This window comes from Juglans microcarpa x Juglans regia, chromosome 3S (assembly GCF_004785595.1).
Source record: "Juglans microcarpa x Juglans regia isolate MS1-56 chromosome 3S, Jm3101_v1.0, whole genome shotgun sequence".
Taxonomy (NCBI): Eukaryota; Viridiplantae; Streptophyta; class Magnoliopsida; order Fagales; family Juglandaceae; genus Juglans; species Juglans microcarpa x Juglans regia.
The window spans coordinates 3961565-3979692 of record NC_054599.1 but is presented as its reverse complement, the minus strand read 5'-3'; the positions used below and the strand labels follow the sequence as shown (position 1 = coordinate 3979692).

Below are 18128 nucleotides of genomic sequence, written 5' to 3'. Positions count from 1 at the left end.
CCAATCAGAACGAAATCATAATATCATAAAAAAAAAAATGTTGAACATATAATCACCTCGTGCCTTCATTGATATTTGCTAAAACCAAATCATATTTTACTAATGAAACTACAAAACACATTGAAATGTACGGTTTGAATTTGGGCCATATTCTACGTGCAAGTGTTGGAGCATCGTGATTTTGGATTGTCACAAATAATTTAAGAAATAATTTGTATAGTTCTACAATATCTAACTTTACTCTTTGTCTTTATAGCTTGTCTGAACGTTGAAATGAGATGAGTTGAATTTAATTTAGTTGTGAATAATAATATTTTGTAAGTCTCATTGAGATGAGTTTAACTTTTTTAAGTTGAGATGTATGAAGTAGGTTAAGACGAATTTAACTTTTTTATGATAAATTAAAAAAATAATAAATTCTATCAATGATTGATTTGAGATTAATTGAGTTAAATTCAACAACTAAACATAGTCGATCTAACTTTCCAATCAAGTTGTCCCATATATAAATTGGGTCGGAGTGAGAATTGAAATCTTGGAGACCCAAATCTACGATACCAAGTACGTGGTTGGTTTGGATGTTTTTTTTAATAGCATCATTAATAAATGATAAATGTTTTAGTCACATAAATTTTATAAAAATAAATTTATAATATAATATAATTTGATGTGATATGTTAAATTATAAAATTATTTTTATTATAAAATAAATTTAATATATTATATAAAATTATATAAATTTATAAATTTATTTTATAGAATCTCTTTTTGACAAATAACATTCTGTTTTGTTCTTTAGCAAATGAACGGAGAAAGAAAGAAAAGATAGAAATTTAAGACCAAGGAAAGCTACATTTTGCAAGTTTTATGAGTACAACGAATACGGTCTTTTACTTTTTTTTTTTTATTATTATTTTTTAGAACATATAGTCATATGGCCCACTTTTCGGACAGGGAAGGGCAAGACAGCCGTGATTTCCACACAATCCACGAATGAACCTAGACGCCATTTAATCCAGGTGGACCGAACCGCCCTTTCCCAAAAGGAAATTAAAGATCCTCTATTTCTCGTCCACGTTTGCGTCTACCGGTTATTCCCAGTCACCTAACCGCTCACATATAAATACGCCCCTACGGCTCCCAACAATTTTCAGAGCCACGCTCGTCTTTCCCTCCTCCTCCTCCTCCTCCCTAGCTCCCCGGAACTTCCATGGAAGCCTCTGCTTTAGCTGCAACCTCTCATAGTTCGTCATTCCGTTACTTCCACTGCACCTTCTCCAGGCGCTGTTGTCGCTGTTTCTGTTACTTCTACACTTTTCCTTAGGAGCGGACTTGAGATTATTCCCATCTTTCCACGCGCAAATCTGGTGATTTCTGTCTTTTTTTAAGGTTTTATGGATTTACCAAATGCTCAGCCGGGTCTCTCTCTCTGGCTCAATTCATATGCATCGCCGGTTTCTAGACAGCCCGATTTCGCTTCGTATCGATTCGAGGTTTTGCACTTTTCCGAATTCGGCCCAATCCATTCCGTTGCATTTGATCGAGCTTAAAGAAGAGAAAAATGAGCTCGAGAATGGTGAGGACCTTAGCGAAGATGAAAAATTCAGCATTCTTGGACACTCTGTGTGTTTGAAGAGGCCGAGAGATGGGCAATCATTGCTCTGCACTAACCCTCCGAACCGTGTTGCGATTGAACAGGGGCTCGAGTCAAGGCGAACCACGGTGCGGGCCTGGGGAAACCAGCCGCTCCGGGTGGCTGACCCGGAGGTCCACGAGATAATGGAGAAGGAGAGGCAGAGACAGTTCAAAGGAATCGAATTGATCGCTTCGGAGAATTTCGTCTGCAGGGCTGTAATGGAAGCTCTGGGAAGCCATTTGACCAACAAGTACTCGGAGGGAATGCCCGGAGCGAGGTACTATACAGGCAATCAGCATATTGATCAGATTGAAATGCTCTGTTGCGAGCGCGCATTGGCAGCGTTTGATCTCGACCCTGAGAACTGGGGTGTGAATGTTCAGCCATACTCTTGTACCTCTGCAAATTTCGCGGTTTACACTGGTCTTTTGCTTCCGAATGATCGGATTATGGGTTTGGATTCGCCATCCGGAGGGCATTTGAGTCACGGGTACTATGCTACTAGCGGGAAGAAGGTCTCCGCTGCTTCGATATTTTTTGAGAGTCTCCCTTATAAAGTGAAACCCACAAACGGGTTACATTGATTACGAAAAGCTTGAGGAGAAGGCGCTTGATTTTCGCCCCAGGATACTTATTTGTGGTGGGAGTTCGTACCCGAGGGAGTGGGACTACGCAAGGTTTAGGCAGATTGCAGATAAATGTGGAGCGGTGTTGATGTGTGACATGGCTCATATTAGCGGTCTTGTGGCAGCTAAGGTTTAAACTTCTTCTGGTCGTTTTATGCTTGATTTGGAAATTTAGAATTTAATTTAATGTTGATTTAACCTTTTGATGCTTGGATTTTTTGTTTTGGTGCATTTGAATTTAATTTTTGCAGTATTTTCTTACTCTAAATACAATTTCTTGTGGATCATATGAGCTAGCTTTGATTTGGCTACCTTGTTTGTACAAAGCGATGGTGTTCCTTGTGGTTTGAGGGCGGATGCCATGAGTTTCCCGGTTTTCATAGGAATGGTGCAGTCCAGAGCCCTCGTAGTTGTTTGTCGGATTGTGAATATTTAAGTGATAGAATGAACCCAGCTCATCGAATTAGCTTTTGTTACAAGCAATTAATCCATTTATGTTGTCATGTTTTGACCTCGACTTCTTCTGATAGAACAACTGTTAAATTATATGCACGACAGTCTAGTTAACATACGTATTATTTAAGAACCTCCTAGTAGTTCAACTCCTTAGATATGATGCATGGGGAGGGGGGGGGGTTAAATGACATGGCATTATTACTTGGATTTGAATTGTGCATAGCCGTGAATTATTGTCAAAAGTTGGTGCTAGCTAGCCAATAAGATGCGCTACCCATCAAGGGAGCTTAAACTGATGTTTCTATGTGCCAGCCGTTAACTGTCATTCCTTGCATACTATTCTTAGCATTCTTTGCGTAGGATCGGTGCTGCTTCCACTGCCTTTGATGGAAAGAGTAGATTCTGCATTGTAGACAGTACAACAAATACACTAGTTTTTCTTGGAAAAAATTTCTGATTTTATCAGGTCTCACTTTGTTTTCTTTTTTATGTGAATCAATCTGTTTAATGTCTTAAATTGTTACAAAGTTGTACCGATACAAGTGATGGATGAAGTTCCATCAAAATTGATGTGCCACTGCTATAGATATGTGTGCGTGCGTGTGTGTAATGGTGAGTTTAATTGATCTTCTTTGGAATCTATCATGGAGTTTGTGCATTTTCTTCTTCCAATCAGTATATCTATCAAAATGAATCCAAATTTCTTACTCAAGTTTGTCCATTGTCAACCACAGGAATGTGCAAGTCCATTTGAGTACTGTGACATTGTTACCTCAACAACTCACAAAAGTCTCCGGGGTCCAAGGGGAGGTTTTGTTTTTTACAGGAGAGGTACAAAATCAAGGAAACATAGCTTTAACCTTAATCATAGAGATGGTAATACTCATTATGATTTCGAGGACAGGTTAAACTTTGCTGTGTTTCCATCGTTACAAGGGGGTCCTCACAATAATCACATTGCTGCTCTTGCCATAGCTTTAAAACAAGTAGCTACTTTGGAGTATAAAGCCTATATGCAACAGGTGAAGAAAAACGCTCAGGCACTAGCATCTGCTTTGTTGAGAAGAAAATGCCGGCTGGTGACTGGGGGTACCGACAATCATTTGTTGCTTTGGGATCTGACTGCTTTAGGCTTAACAGGTATTCTGATTTGAACTACTCAATTTTCAACCCCTTACTAAAAAAAAGATTGTAGAATAGATTGGAAAGGATAAACTTCCTGTGTTTCCCTCTTACTTTTTAGACTTCTTATTGTTTGACTTTGGTACTGCATTTAGTGGTGCCCATCTTGACTTTATGAGTATAACTTCACTAGAATTGTCTTTCAGTAACTTTTTTTCTTGTCTTTGTTTATGCCAATTAGTTTCTTTCTTGGCATCAAGCTATCATGAAGTTTTTGGTTTCTGGTATATAAATAAGCTAAGTTAGTTATGAATATGGACTGGAGTATCATCTCACAGGCTGGCTATAATCAAACTGATTTGAGCCGACTAGGTTGCTCGAGCTCGGTTAGCTTATTTGGTTGTTTGAACTTGGCTTGAACTCGAATTAAGCTTGAATAACCTTGTTTGAACTTGGCTTGCTAAATATTAATTACATAGCTTGAGCTCGATTTTTTATTTTTTTGAAAAAAATAGGTTTTTTCTTTTAATTGATGTAACAAATTTAAGATTTTACAAAAAAATTCTAGTCATTTAACTATTTAACCAAATAGTTTTGATAAAAAAATGGAGAATTTTTTTATAATATAAATTTACTTCATAGTTTTTAAATTAAAAAGAAAAATAATGAATGAGACAAACGCAACAGATTAAACCCTTCAATATATATATATATATATATTAGTATATGGATAATAGAATAAGTGAGAAGTTCTAGTTGCATAATATATTATTATTAAATATTTTTTTTATAAGTATATATTATTATTAAATATAAATTATGATATACATTACTATATATTATATTTCCAAATGTATTATTAAGCATACGACATAAGTATATTGTTTTAGTTTATAGTTAATGCACATTTATTACAGCATAGGGATAGAATAATATGCAACTATAAGTTATAGTTATAACTCACAATATGTTATATCATTTGTACAAAATAATAGGATCTGTTGTTTGGTCAGGTTGTTTTGAGAAACCACATTATATATTAATTTAATTGTATGATTCCCTTGATTGAAGAGAAATACTATCATCAACTTAGGTCATGTACTATATATACAAGCTATAGTTAATCGTTTAAAGTCAAATCAGTTTATAATTATAACAATATGCTATAGTAATTCCTGTACATGACCTTTGGTTATAATAAAGTTAGTTACATGAGTAAATGTGTATATATGTAAGCTATACATATATAAGATAAAAAAATATAATCTAAATAAAAAATGACAAATAAAACATATATATATATTATATTTGTATAAAACCCGATTAACTAAATTTTTTTTTGATAAGTATGATTAACTAAATTCATAAATTAACTTGTATTAAAACATAAAATAACTTGATATATTATATGACTTGCAATAAATATAACTTGATGAATTTAAAACATAAATAACTTGGATGAATTTAATAATTAACCCTTAGGGGTTGGCTCAAGTGGTAAAGGCCTTGGGCTTGGGGGTATGCTCCCCCCGGGTCTAAGGTTCAAATCCCCTTGGGTGCAAACAATCTCTAGGGGCCATCGAATTGAGAGATTTTCCCTTTGAATTACCCGAGGTGCACTTGCGGGAAACTCCCTGCTGAGGGCTTGTGCACCCCTGGGATTAGTCGGGATGTTGTTCCTGGACACCCGGTGCCAATAAAAAAAAATATAAACTAAAAATACACAACTATATATATATATATATTAACATATATAACCAATTACATGAAATATATTTCGTAAAAAAGTTTATGAAATATCCTATGCACACTTTAGGAACATAACTATGTATGTTATAAAAGGAAACTATTAATAAATTAATAGTACATAATTAAATATATAAAATTTAGCTAACATGTATTACGTATAACACATAAATTACAAGCTTTAAAACTAGCCAAGTCGAGCATATGTGAGTTTGGCTCGTTTAATATCTGAGCCGATATTAGTGTTTATGGACAACTCATTTATTAAAGAATAATTCTATTTGAATGCTTTTACACTACAAATCATCCACATGATATAATTTGATTTGAAAGATAAATTTTAAAATCTGAATTTTACAAATCAAATTATGCCATGGTGCGTGGTGTAAAGGCCTTCAAATGAACCAAGTGTAGACGAATCAAGCTTGAGCTGTTCATGAGCGACTTGTTTATATTCACAGCCCTATGAGTCACAGGCATACATGCATTCGCTGTTATACACCTCAAGATCAAATTTGCCACAGTTTCTTTTGACTTACTTTTTGACCTTTTTGTGGGTAACTACTTATAGTTTTAAGACGAGTTCTTCTTGTTGCTCCTTTGTTGGTGAAAGGAAGTGTAATCTTGGTCCTTTAATCATTGAAGAAGGAGATGAAAATGATTATTTCAAAGACCAAAACATGTGTATCAGAGTACATTAATTGTGAATATCTGATTAATGGTGCATCAACAGGAAATGTGCCGTGGTTTGATATTGATTTCTAAAGCTCTATAGCAATCAGTGTGTAGTATTGATGCCAGAAGTTTTTAAGTTCCAGCTGCATTTTCTACAGGCTCTGGTGTATGCTTTTGTAAACATCCTTGTCTGAAATCTGAAGATTGGTCACGCACCTGTAGGAAAAGTATAGGTTTTGTAGAAATATTGCCAATATGTGAGAAGTTTCGTTGTCATGACTGTGCTACCAGCAAGTCGTGAATAGGGAATACTTTTTTCTTGACTAGTGTAGAAAGTGGAAAAAAGTCAACAACCAAAGGAAAAGTTTCAATATCTTGTAGGGACACATTTTCTACCTTTTTACTTTTGCGGTACAATTTAATTGTTAGCTTTTTTACTTCTAGGTAAAAATCTGTAAACTACCTCCCTAAATTTGCACCATTTGTTCTGAACTTTTTACTCTTATATTTGTTTCCTAGGGAAAAACTATGAGAAGGTCTGTGAGATGTGCCTAATCACTCTCAACAAAAGTGCTATATTTGGTGATAATGGTGCTATTTCAACTGGAGGAGTAAGAATTGGTGAGTAATTTTTCCCTATTGCATTTACAAGTAGGGTCAGAAAAGCTGTTCTGCATGATTGTTCCACGCATTTTTGTTTTTCATATGTAGCATTATCTACTTCAATTGTGGTTGAGCTTGCCATTGCCTTCCCTTGTAAGAAAAAGGGGGTGGTGGAGGGTGAAGTTGTGATTTCAAGGCCCATGATGCATGTGTAACTTTCCAATGAAGGAAAAAAAAATGTTCTGTTGTTTAATTTCAACCTGTAACTGATCTGCAAAATTGCTGAACAAACAGTTTCCCAGTTTTCCAATTTTTATTGTGATCTTTTTTCAAATGGTGCAAAGGAAGAGTGCTTTGTCTGCATGCTTCTCCCTCCATGGGTGTTCCTAGGAAGTAATTTTAAAGTTTCCATAATTTCATATTATCTCACCATTTTCTTAATTCTAATGCGACAAATGACACAAGTATATTAATCTACAGACTTCATTTCTTTACTACAGGTGCTAAATAATACATTTCTTTGAACTTCACAAGCCGAAGATTAACTTCAACTGTTTTATTTTTTTATTTTTTCTTTCGACATTCTTGTTCAGGTTCTCCTGCCATGACGTCAAGAGGTTGTTTAGAGGCTGATTTTGAGAAAATTGCAGAGTTTCTTCTTAGGGCAGCTCAGATTACAAGCATCATACAGAGGGAACATGGAAAATCACAGAGGGATTTTCTGAAGGGTCTTCAGAACAATAAAGATATTATTGAGCTCCAAGAATGTGTTGAGACATTTGCTTCCCAATTTGCAGTGCCAGGATTTGACACTTGAAAATGTTAAAGGGGCAGCCTGCCTGCATCTGTAACAGCATCATCTTGCTCCTGTGGCTTACCAACACTTACAATTTACATGGTAACCCGTCCATTTTTATTCCATTCCCTCCAGTAAATTATGCCCAAAACAAAGTCACCATTCAGATTATGTTGCCCAAAAAGTTTACGAGCATCGCTGAAAGTCCACGACTGACATATTTTTTATGATTTGTAAAATTTACACCAGAATAGTCGTCCTTTTATTTTCTGATTTATTTGTGAAGACATCATAGATAGATATCTCCAAGTTGTGGTGGTCTGCAGCCAACACTGTTTATCGTATACATATGTAAATAGTAATTACAGAGATGGGGTAGATTTGGATAGTTGCTGACTTGCTGTTCAAAACGAGTTATGCTTGTGAATGGTTGCATTTGATATTGCTCTTGATTGTGTCTGCAATTCAGATTGTTTTGGTTATATGTGTCCACTGAAGTTGTTTTACTTCCACTACCGATAGCTGTAATAGGTCATGATGTAGAAACTCTAAACCATTTCACCCTGGTTGATTTTGCTACTCACCTTGAAACCATCTGCAGCTATCTATGGTTTGTATCTTATGCTTGTTGAGTTTTGTCAATTCAATCGAGAACCTTGGTAAAAAGCAAAGGCTGAAAACTCTATAATTCTTTTGCAGTGGTCTATCTTTCTTTTGTTCTTTTAAAGAGTATCAAAATCATGGCCTCTGGTGATAGTTGTAAAAACATGTTATGCTGTTTTAAGGGTAGTGGCTACCCCATTGGTTTATTTTTTGGTACAGGGCTCTCTGCTACCCGAATTTCTGGCATCCGGCATGTTGTCCTTTGTTCTCTTTTTCAGTTTTAAGTTTACTCATTTGTTTTTGTCTTTATCCTTGTGTCTGTCACCATTAGATTATTCTTTTGTTGTTTTCCCAATACACTCAAATGGAACCCCTTGGGGGAGGCAAGGCATGAATTTCCGGCAAGGTACAAAAAGCATGAGATACGGTTTGAACTGAGATAGTGACCACTGAAATTTCCTGTTCAATATTATTTTATGTTATAGACCCCAGGAAAAAAGGGAAGAAAAAATTGGCTGCAGAATAAAACTTCTCTCAAAGAAGAGAAAAAGAGAGAGGGACCCTGATTTTGTTTTAGAAGAGACATGTCAGGAGGAAGAGGAAGCTTTCATGATCGACTCCATTGCTTTCAAAAGAGAACCGAATCAGACAAAAGCTTCCCAAGAGCAAAAGAAGCTGCTGCTTTTGATATTAAAGCAGCCAAGGAATCTCACAGTCGCCCCTAAGATCAGTCCTTAACCCACCCTTTTCATCATTCTCTCAACACCTAGAATCATTACTCATTTACTATAACAACTATAGAAGAGACCAATACTACTACCTATGAAATCAAAACAACAGGAAGTTCACCTTTTTTTATTATTAAAAGAAACAACAACGTAAAATAACAATGCAAACATAAAAAATAATAAGAAGCTTCTATTCTTTCTTTTAACCCAATTTTAAATAGGAGATAGATGAGGAGGCCAGGTGTTGGTGTTTTGAGGAAGTAAAGAAACTTGGCCCCGCCATGAAAACCAGACCTTATTATTATTATTATGTGTTTGATTTTCACTTCTTGGATTCTCATTTTAAAGTCCTCTTCTCTTAAAAGACTTGGAAATTTATGCATTCCAAATTCAAGAAGCTTTTCCTCTCTTTGGGTGGATTGCTGAAAAGAAGAAGAAGCCATCCCCAAAGCTTCAACTTTCACTAGGAAGAGCAAAACCCACAAGAGGAGAAGATGAACCCAAAATGATAAAAACAAAATAAAATAAAATAAAATAGAACAAAAGAGGCCGGAGAGGAGAGAAAAGGCTTCAAGGTACAACAACCACTCTCCCCCACCCTCCCTCCAAAAAGGAAAAACAAAATCTGATTCCCTTGCTTCTAATTGTAAATATTCATGATGATCATCATCATCTTCCTCTTCTTTCTTCTTTTCCGTTTAATTTTTGGGTTTTCCATCCATCCATCCATGGGACCATAAGTCCACGAGATTCCATATTGCTTTCTTCTACAGTAAAAACTCTCTCTCTCTCTCTCTCTCTCTCTACCTATGACTGCAAAAGTCCAAAAGCTTCTTCCTGCCTTCAACAATTTCATCAAAGAAATCATCGAGCTGCCCAACAATGTTGTCAGCACCAGATCTCAACACCCCAAAACACCCTCTCAAGTTCTCCACTCTCTCCCTTATCCCGACCTCTGTTTCCCACTCCACCACCTGCGACCTCGACGACGAACCTCCCCTCCTCTCCAATTCCCCTCTCAGCTCCTCCATCGCCACCTTTGATCTCCTGAACTCGTACAGCAGAATCCCCGGCCTCCCTCCCATCTGGTTTATTTCTGCCGCCACCCTCTGCTGCAGCCTCCCCGTCGATATCATCAGCCCCGACCCGAAGAACAAGCATCCCTCGTACCCTCCCCGCAGAGAATTTGACTCCGGCCAGCAGTACACCAATCCGCACAGCAAGATCATTAGTAGCAGCGAGCTCACGTTCCTCATTGCGTACAGAACTCCCCTGAAGCCGTTGAACCCGTTCAGCTTCGACTCGATGGACACCTTCTCGTCGAACCGCAGCGACAGCGGCTGGATTCTTGTTTCCAGTAAGGCTCTGTTCTCCTCCTCCAATCCCAGAGCTTCTCGGCGACACCCGGAGATTGTGCGAATGACCTGTTCGAAGAACTCAATCGAATAAGAAAATGAAAATTTCGTTCATCTTCAAAACGAAACAAAACCAAACTAAAATAAATCCAAAAAAGATTGGCGATTTTGCGATGGACCTGGCGAGAGAGTTGCGAGCTTAGATGACGATGATTGTCGAGGGAAGAAGTTATGTTGAGGCCTGCAGAGTAGTAGTTTTCCATGCCAGATATGCCAGACTTGAGGACATGGCAGACATCCCAGAGCTTGGAGCTCTCGTCCATGTACTCATCGAGCCACTTCTCACCCACAGGCAAATGGAGCTTCTGGACGAGAAGGGTGAGCTGGGTGTGGAAGGATCGGAGAAGTGAAAGTACCCGTTGGAGGAATTGGATTGACATGAAGTTGTTGGAGAGGTAGACGTGCTCGAGATCATCTATTCCACGCGTAAGAAAGGAGTAGAATCCATTGACAGAGTTGGTAGAAGAAGGATCCATTTATGGTGGGGAAAGAGAGAGTTTCAAGGGATGAAAGAAAAGGGAAAGGAAGGATGTTAGAAGAAGTGGGTAGAGAAAAAAAAAAGGTTACAAAGAGAGAGGTATATAAATTGTGAAAAAGGAAGCATGAGGAGGAGAAAGAAGAGAGAATTGGAAAGGAAGGAGGGAATATCTTAGAAGAAGCAACAGCTGCTCAGCTCCGCTCAGGTTTCTAAGGTTGAAAGGGATGGTTGGGAGCAATGATGGCTGTTTCCTACACAGGGGAAAGGATGATTGGTAATATGCCATTTTCATTGTTTAATGGTGTGATATAAACAGTGCCATTCTTTTGTAAAAATAATCCTTCCTCCTTACTTAATACTTTTATGTTTTGAGATCTCTGTTCATAATAACATAGTATGATTAGAGTAGTATATGAGAATACAAGTGTCCTGATTGAAAAAGTATGATTAGAGTAGTCTATGAGAATACAAGTGTCCTGATTGAAAAACAACACTACTTCTCTAAAAAAAAAAATATTATCTGTTTACTGTATAATCTTCAAGAAGTGTATCAACAGATATAGACCTATCTCGAATGGAAGCTTGTCTTATCAACCGACAAAGACTTCCTAATATAGTAGAATTATTGTTGCTAAATTTTTTAACAGACTCCCTCAAACTCAAGGAGAAAGAGCGATGAAAAGCTAGAAACCAATTATACACTAAGGGTTTAGTTAAAAAGGTGTATGCAATTTTATCCTTATGAGATAAGAAATGAACATAAACTTGTTTGAAGCAACGCAAACAAAATGATTATCAATTGCAATATGTTTAGTGCAAGATTCAAAGATGATAGGATTGCTAATAAATAAGTGGCACCAATATTATCATACCAAAGGACAAAAGCTCTAGAGTTCCATGTTAGAGTGATTTATTGTATTTGACTTATTGGCACTCTAAGCAATTAAACTTGGACAAAAAAATAAAATAAAAAAATGAAGACACTATCCCTAAGTGGACTACTAACCATCATCAGAGCACCCATCCCAAAACAATTCATGTAAATAAAGCCCTATTAAATAAAAAAAAATTAACGACTCGTTTGGACTGAAAAGTGATCTCAACTCATCTTATATCATCATTATAATTTTCTCAAATTCTCATACAAAATATAATAAACAATTCAATTTTTTTCAATCTCAAAATAATAATAATATTAAAAGATAATATTATAATAATATTTTATTTAACTCATCTAAAATTATCTCATCTTATTTGAAGACCAAGACAATGAGCTCTCTTCCTATTTCTTCCTTTCTTACGTGGCTATGGAAGGTTTGACTGGGTTGACTTTGGTTGGGGGGGTGGGGAGGATGGTGCTTCTGCTTCTGCTTCTGCTGCGTCTAATCCTTCCCATTTCAATAGATTTACCACTCATGCTCTTGATGCGAGTGCTCTTTGGCTTCTTCCTCACTCTCTTTCTTCCTCGAGCAACTGACTTTGCTCTTTTAACTCCCCTACTTTCTATTGAAATTTGTGGGTTTTGTTCTTCCTAGATATTTCTTGCTTTGTTGATTTTTTCAATAATGGAAGGACTTGGAATCATGAGGTTCTTTGTATATGTATGTGTTATGTAACCTTCTACTATGCTTAATAAGTCTTTTTAGGCCACATTTTGTTCTTTATTTTATCCCTTCTTTTTATGTCTAAATGGATATGTTCTTCCTCATCTTTGGCCCTGTACATTGAATAAGACTTAACCAAGTAGTTGTATCCAATTTTAATTTTATAAAACTCGACATGAAAGACATATAAAGAGTGTGCTCTCTACATCAACTCGCAAATAAGTTTCTAAATAAAAAAGATACGCGGTAGTTATAGGATTTCGATGCTATTAATTCTATTGAGCATTCTTACACATCACACATCATATTTATTTATTTTTTTAATTTTTTTTATAATAAATATGTGGTATATGGAATCATGGATAATAAGTAGAACAACTCAATTAGTTTAACAATAATATAATAAAATAAATATAAAAAATATAAAAAATAATAAAAAATAATTTTAAAATATATAAAATGTGTTGTATGAGATGATGAGTAGCATCTCTCCTAATAATCGTTTAAATTTAAAATAACAATGGGTTATTGCTAATGCAACATTTTAGTAACATTGTTTTAAACTTTAGTCGAGTTGCTCGTGGGATTTTGGAGAATGGGACATCTAAAGAGTATGTTGGTCTTTTAAGATTTGGTTGGGAAGTGAATCGAAGATACAACAAAAGCATAGCATTATTTTAGGGCATTGATCCGGGCGCCTCATTGATTTTTCCACAGCACCTTACCTTCTTATTATAAGTTGCCCATTGTCCAACGTTATGCCCATGCTTCTATTAAAATAAAAAAATAAAAAAAAATAAAAAATTAACCTTGCTTTTCTCTCAATTTCTAAACTTCAATTAGATAATTTAATTTGAAGAGAAATACACTTATTATAGAAACTACTCATGAACATTTAATATTATCTGTGTGAGGTCAATCCACACGTGCATTTAATTAATGTTGTATTTCTTATTTTTAGAATTAGATGATTCAATTTCCGGACATAAAATTAGAGAGCCCAAGTTGTAAACTGAAACATGCATTTTGCACAGTGCATTGAAGACGCATTTCATCTTGTATTAAGGAAAGGAAAATACTATAGCCATAAAGAGATTGCATAAAAATAATCTCATACACTTATGTGACTTGATGTGATTTGTCAAATTTTAAAGTTAATTTTATTATAAAATAGATCTAATAGATTACATAAAGTCAAGTCAGTTTGTAAGATTACTTTTGTTTAACTCTTTTGTTAGTGTAGCAGCACTAAGAAAGAAAATTAGTATGGCAGGTCATATGATCTCTTCATGATGCACCAAGTGTTGCATTCCTTGATGGATGAAATGGTCCCCAGGCCAGCATGCATAACATTGTGACAAGTCTTGTGTACTCCATTTAAGATGATCTATAGAGATGATAAGTTAAAAAGATTTCTTTCAAGATTCTGGTGAGTTTCACTGTTCAGTGATTTCCTGTTATGTTTGACAAGCATGACTGCAGATATACACAACTTTCTGCATTTTCATTGCGCATTCATGTAATTCATTAATATTGCTTACATGATACAAGTCAAGAGTTCAAAAAACTCCCTCGTCTGAAAATTTCTTCAGGATCATTTTAGAATTTGATATGAGATAGAGGGTTAGAAATCAAACCTTAATCACTGATCTTTAGGTAGAAATCAAAATGTTCTCTGATTTACCTAAGATTAGACTTGTGAATGGCTTTGGATGATGATTAGTTTAAATGGTCATTGACTTGGCTTTTATACAAAGTCTCCATCCCAATATCGTGCCAAGTTTTTCTTTCTGAGTCATGTGAATGGTGTGTGGTCTAGAGGCCAGTGCGTCTTAATATAGGGTTATTATTTCTTTTTATACAAAGTCTCCATCCCAATCTTATACCAAGTTTTTCTACCCCCCTTTGAAATTACGAAATCCTGGAACAGTTCAAATTTATTTAATCTAATAGCAAGAGATGTAACTTGTATAAATATCCTAAGCTGAGTGGTTGAGATAATATATACAATGGCATGTCATTACCAGACATATAATAATTAGAATAACATGTGATCTCCTGCCCATTGTTTTCCAATATTGACACATATATAGTAGTTGAGTTTGAAAGGAAGTCTTCTTTATGCCTTTTTTTTTTTTTGAATTATTGTGTTTGTTTGTTTGTTGCAATTGAATTATGAGTAATGTTATATATAGTTATGGAGTGCGTAAGCACCATGCAGTCGCTTTGAAAAAGAATGGAGTCTACTATTAAAAAATTAATTTCTTTTCACGTGAGTTTTGTATTTATTTATTTATTTTTAAATGATTGTACGGTACTTATGTACTCACGACTGCAACTATCATTTCTCTTGAATTATATACCCATCAAATACCACCATTGTAACTCGATGAAATCTGAATGGATTGAGAATCTTATACCAACTCACCCCAAAGACAGGGCATTCTTTAAACCTGATCTCAAATTAACTTCTTAGGATCTAAATTTTGCCAGAAAAACTGAGGTAACTCTGGATATGTGTGTGTTTATATACACATTGTTTGCTTATCTATGGTAAATATTATTCAAAGAAAAGAAACAAAGGGCTTTGGCTCAAATTGTATAGAAACATGATGACCCACTCAAAAGGGTTAAAAAAACTGAAAATAGAGTGTACACAAAAATGGCTGGCTGCTCTCATGTGGGTCCAATTAATGTTGGTATGTGATCAGTAAAAGAAATGGACGGCTAGATTTGGTTGACAACATCAACATCAACAACACTTTCATCCAGCATGATATCATGACCCTATACAGTCTTTGTAGGAGAATGTTTCATTTTCTCCTTAATGGTCACAGATCATGTATACAACTGCATGCATGCATACATGGATGCTCGATCCAGAGCCTCCAAACACATGAAAATGATATGAAAGAACTATATATATTATGCCTAATCTTCCCAAGTTGGTTATGGTATTAATTTCGAATTAAATTGGGGTTTCCAGGCCAGGGGCCAGTACTGACACTCATTTTCATTTTTCACGGTTGTATGACTAGGGTATGTATGGTTACCAAACTCATCTCAACTCATCATTATATTTTTTCAAATTTCAATATAAAATATAATAAACAATTGAGCTTTTTTAAATCTCAAAATAATAATAATATTAAAAAATAATATTCTAACAATATTTTATCATCTCAACTCAACTCAGTTCAACATCCAAACGCAGCCTAAAAGATGTTGAACGTAGATTTTGCTTATATTTTCAGCTTGCTTACTTCACATCTCTAATAGGAATGGATTTAATTACTCATCAAGATGTCTACTTTACAAATATTCCAATTATCATGAGAATTAAAAAGTAGAAATGAAGATAGATTTAGATAGATTTTAATGAAATGAATATTGATTTAAAGAGTTTGTTATTTGATGTTCATGAAAACTGGCTAGTTAAAGTAAGAAAAATTAATTCTTTAGTCAAATTTTAGCCACGATTAGCCACTTCACTACCAATTCTCTTAGAGTTGTAAACTTAGTACTCATCACAAAAAAAGAACATTTATGATGAGTTATTTATGAAGAGAATGATTATTGGTGTCAAGATTATACTATATATTTTGATAGAAAATGATCATTTTCATAAAAAAAACTAGTCACAAATAAAAAATTTTTTTATAGTAGATATTTCATTTAGTTGCATAAATTTTGGGTTTTTTTTTTTTTTGTTTTTGAGAAATTTCTACTCTATTAATAAAACTGATAATTAGTATATTAATAAAACTGGTCTCATTCCATACTCTATTAATAAAACTGATAATTAGTATATTAAAATATCAAGTTTGAGGAACTTGCATCTTTGGTGATCGGGTTTGAGAATTAAGATAATAGTGTACTGAAATGTCCCATTTCGATCAACATTAACATTTAGATTTAATGGATGATATAAATTGTAAAAAAAAAAAAAATATAAAGTGGCAACTTGAGATTTAAATATTAATAATTAATTTTGATGGTTTAGAATATAAAAAAAAATGGTAATAATTTGGAGTACTAAGCGTATGTAATTCCCAGCTAGCTTATTAATTGCAAACAAGAAGTATGCATGCATGCGACTGATCAGAATGCTGAAGACCACACTAACAGTTAGTTAATAAAATCCATTTTAGTTGAAAATTAAATAGTTGCAAGAACTGGCATCATTGTACGTCGTCTTTCTCGAAGGAAGGTGACAATGGCGCTATTAAACCACTTTACGTACTTCTGTTTGGAGAAGAGGAAAAAGAAAGAAAATTAAAGTTCGTTAAAAGTGTCGCGTACCTATATATATATATATATATATGCACATTATATGACAGGAGGCGAGCATATATAGAACTAAACAACTGGATGATAATCATATTCTCAACCTTCTAATTAAAGTAGGGTTTTTTTTTTTTTTTTCCTTTTCCGAAAACCTTCCAGCCGGTCGGACTGTCCAAACTCAAATAACAGCCCTCTAATAACAGTCATTCATGTAAGTCTTTTAATTTACATGTCTTGCACCTGCCTACACCTGATCAAAAACTCACAAACCTCTCCAATAATCTTCTCCCGTGCCCTCTTTGTATTCTACAAAAGGACCCTGACCAAACGCAGAGCTCGACCTTGTCGAGCCGCGACGAAGCTTAACCCTGTCGAGTCGTGAAGAACTATTGATCAACGTGCAGTTACACCCCATTTGACCAAATCTCTCTCGAAGATGCTTCCAAATCCATAAACCAATTCCCATTCAACCTCAAAGAAATTCTAAATAAAATTGCAACAATCGTTCGGAATATTACAAGATACCAAGAAACTAAAAAATAGAAAAAATAATCTTATTTTTGAGATCTCAAATCCTCTCTATCGAATATAAATCCTCCGTAACTATTACTCCTCTCATTCACCCCAACCGCCAGCTTTTGTTCGATCCTTTCGACCAACAAATTCACAAGCAATACTCCTGAAGAAAAAAAAAGAACAAAAAAAAAATGAAAGTCTAACAAATGAAGACTTTCAAAGGCTCTGCTTCCTTTGACAAGAAATATTTGAAAATTTATACAGGAAAGTATACCTGTATTTAAGGAATTAAAAAAACGTCTTTTTTGAATGAAAGTAATCGACGAGGCACAATAAATTTCATCTAAGATGCAGGAAAATTTATAAAAAAAATACAAAAATACAAGCATTCCGTGAAAGTAACTTTCCTTTAACGGCTTGAAGAACCAAAGCAGAGGAATTCTTCGTCGTCAAGAGCTGAAAATGAAGGGCGAATTGTTTTTTCCAGAAAAATATATTTCTTAAAAAATGGATCCGGAGAAGACGTACCAGCTCTGTAAATTGGTTCTCTCTTTCCATTTGTTATGGGTTTTAATCAGGTTTGTATTTTTATAGTGTGCATTTAGACCACTTTCCACGTGTAATTGTAATTGTAATTGTAATTGGCAGGCTGGTATACTGCTATTTTCAGATGGACTGTTCCGAAGAGGAACTGTATTTTTTCTAACTTTTCGTCTGGGCCACCTAATAACTGGGACACATTTTATCTAATTCCTAATTCGGAGTAAAACTAGCAAAAGAAATATATATCATGCAGCCAACCATGCAGCAGAGATTGAATTAATTGCATGCATGGGA

The 18128-nt window shown here is 35.0% G+C and overlaps 1 protein-coding gene and 1 pseudogene across 1 annotated transcript; one reads left to right on the top strand and one right to left on the bottom strand.

Moving 5' to 3' along the window:
• Positions 1-1085: 1085 nt before the first annotated feature.
• LOC121257820 lies at positions 1086-8048 on the top strand (annotated as a pseudogene).
• Positions 8049-9355: 1307 nt separating this feature from the next.
• LOC121258574 lies at positions 9356-11166 on the bottom strand. Its single transcript, XM_041160111.1, has 2 exons — positions 10526-11166; positions 9356-10415 (listed from the first exon to the last, which is right to left on the bottom strand). The coding sequence occupies exons 1-2, from the start codon at positions 10880-10882 to the stop codon at positions 9795-9797; spliced, it is 978 nt and encodes a 325-aa protein (XP_041016045.1). The 5' UTR covers positions 10883-11166; the 3' UTR covers positions 9356-9794.
• Between the last annotated feature and the right edge of the window lie 6962 nt (positions 11167-18128).

Bases quoted from the DNA above. Each gene is read 5' to 3' on its own strand.
- LOC121258574 (XM_041160111.1), bottom strand. From the start codon at position 10,882: ATGGATCCTTCTTCTACCAACTCTGTCAATGGATTCTACTCCTTTCTT. The intron at 10,416-10,525 runs GTCCATCGCAAA...TTCTTCGAACAG, and splicing joins GCTCGCAACTCTCTCGCCAG to GTCATTCGCACAATCTCCGG.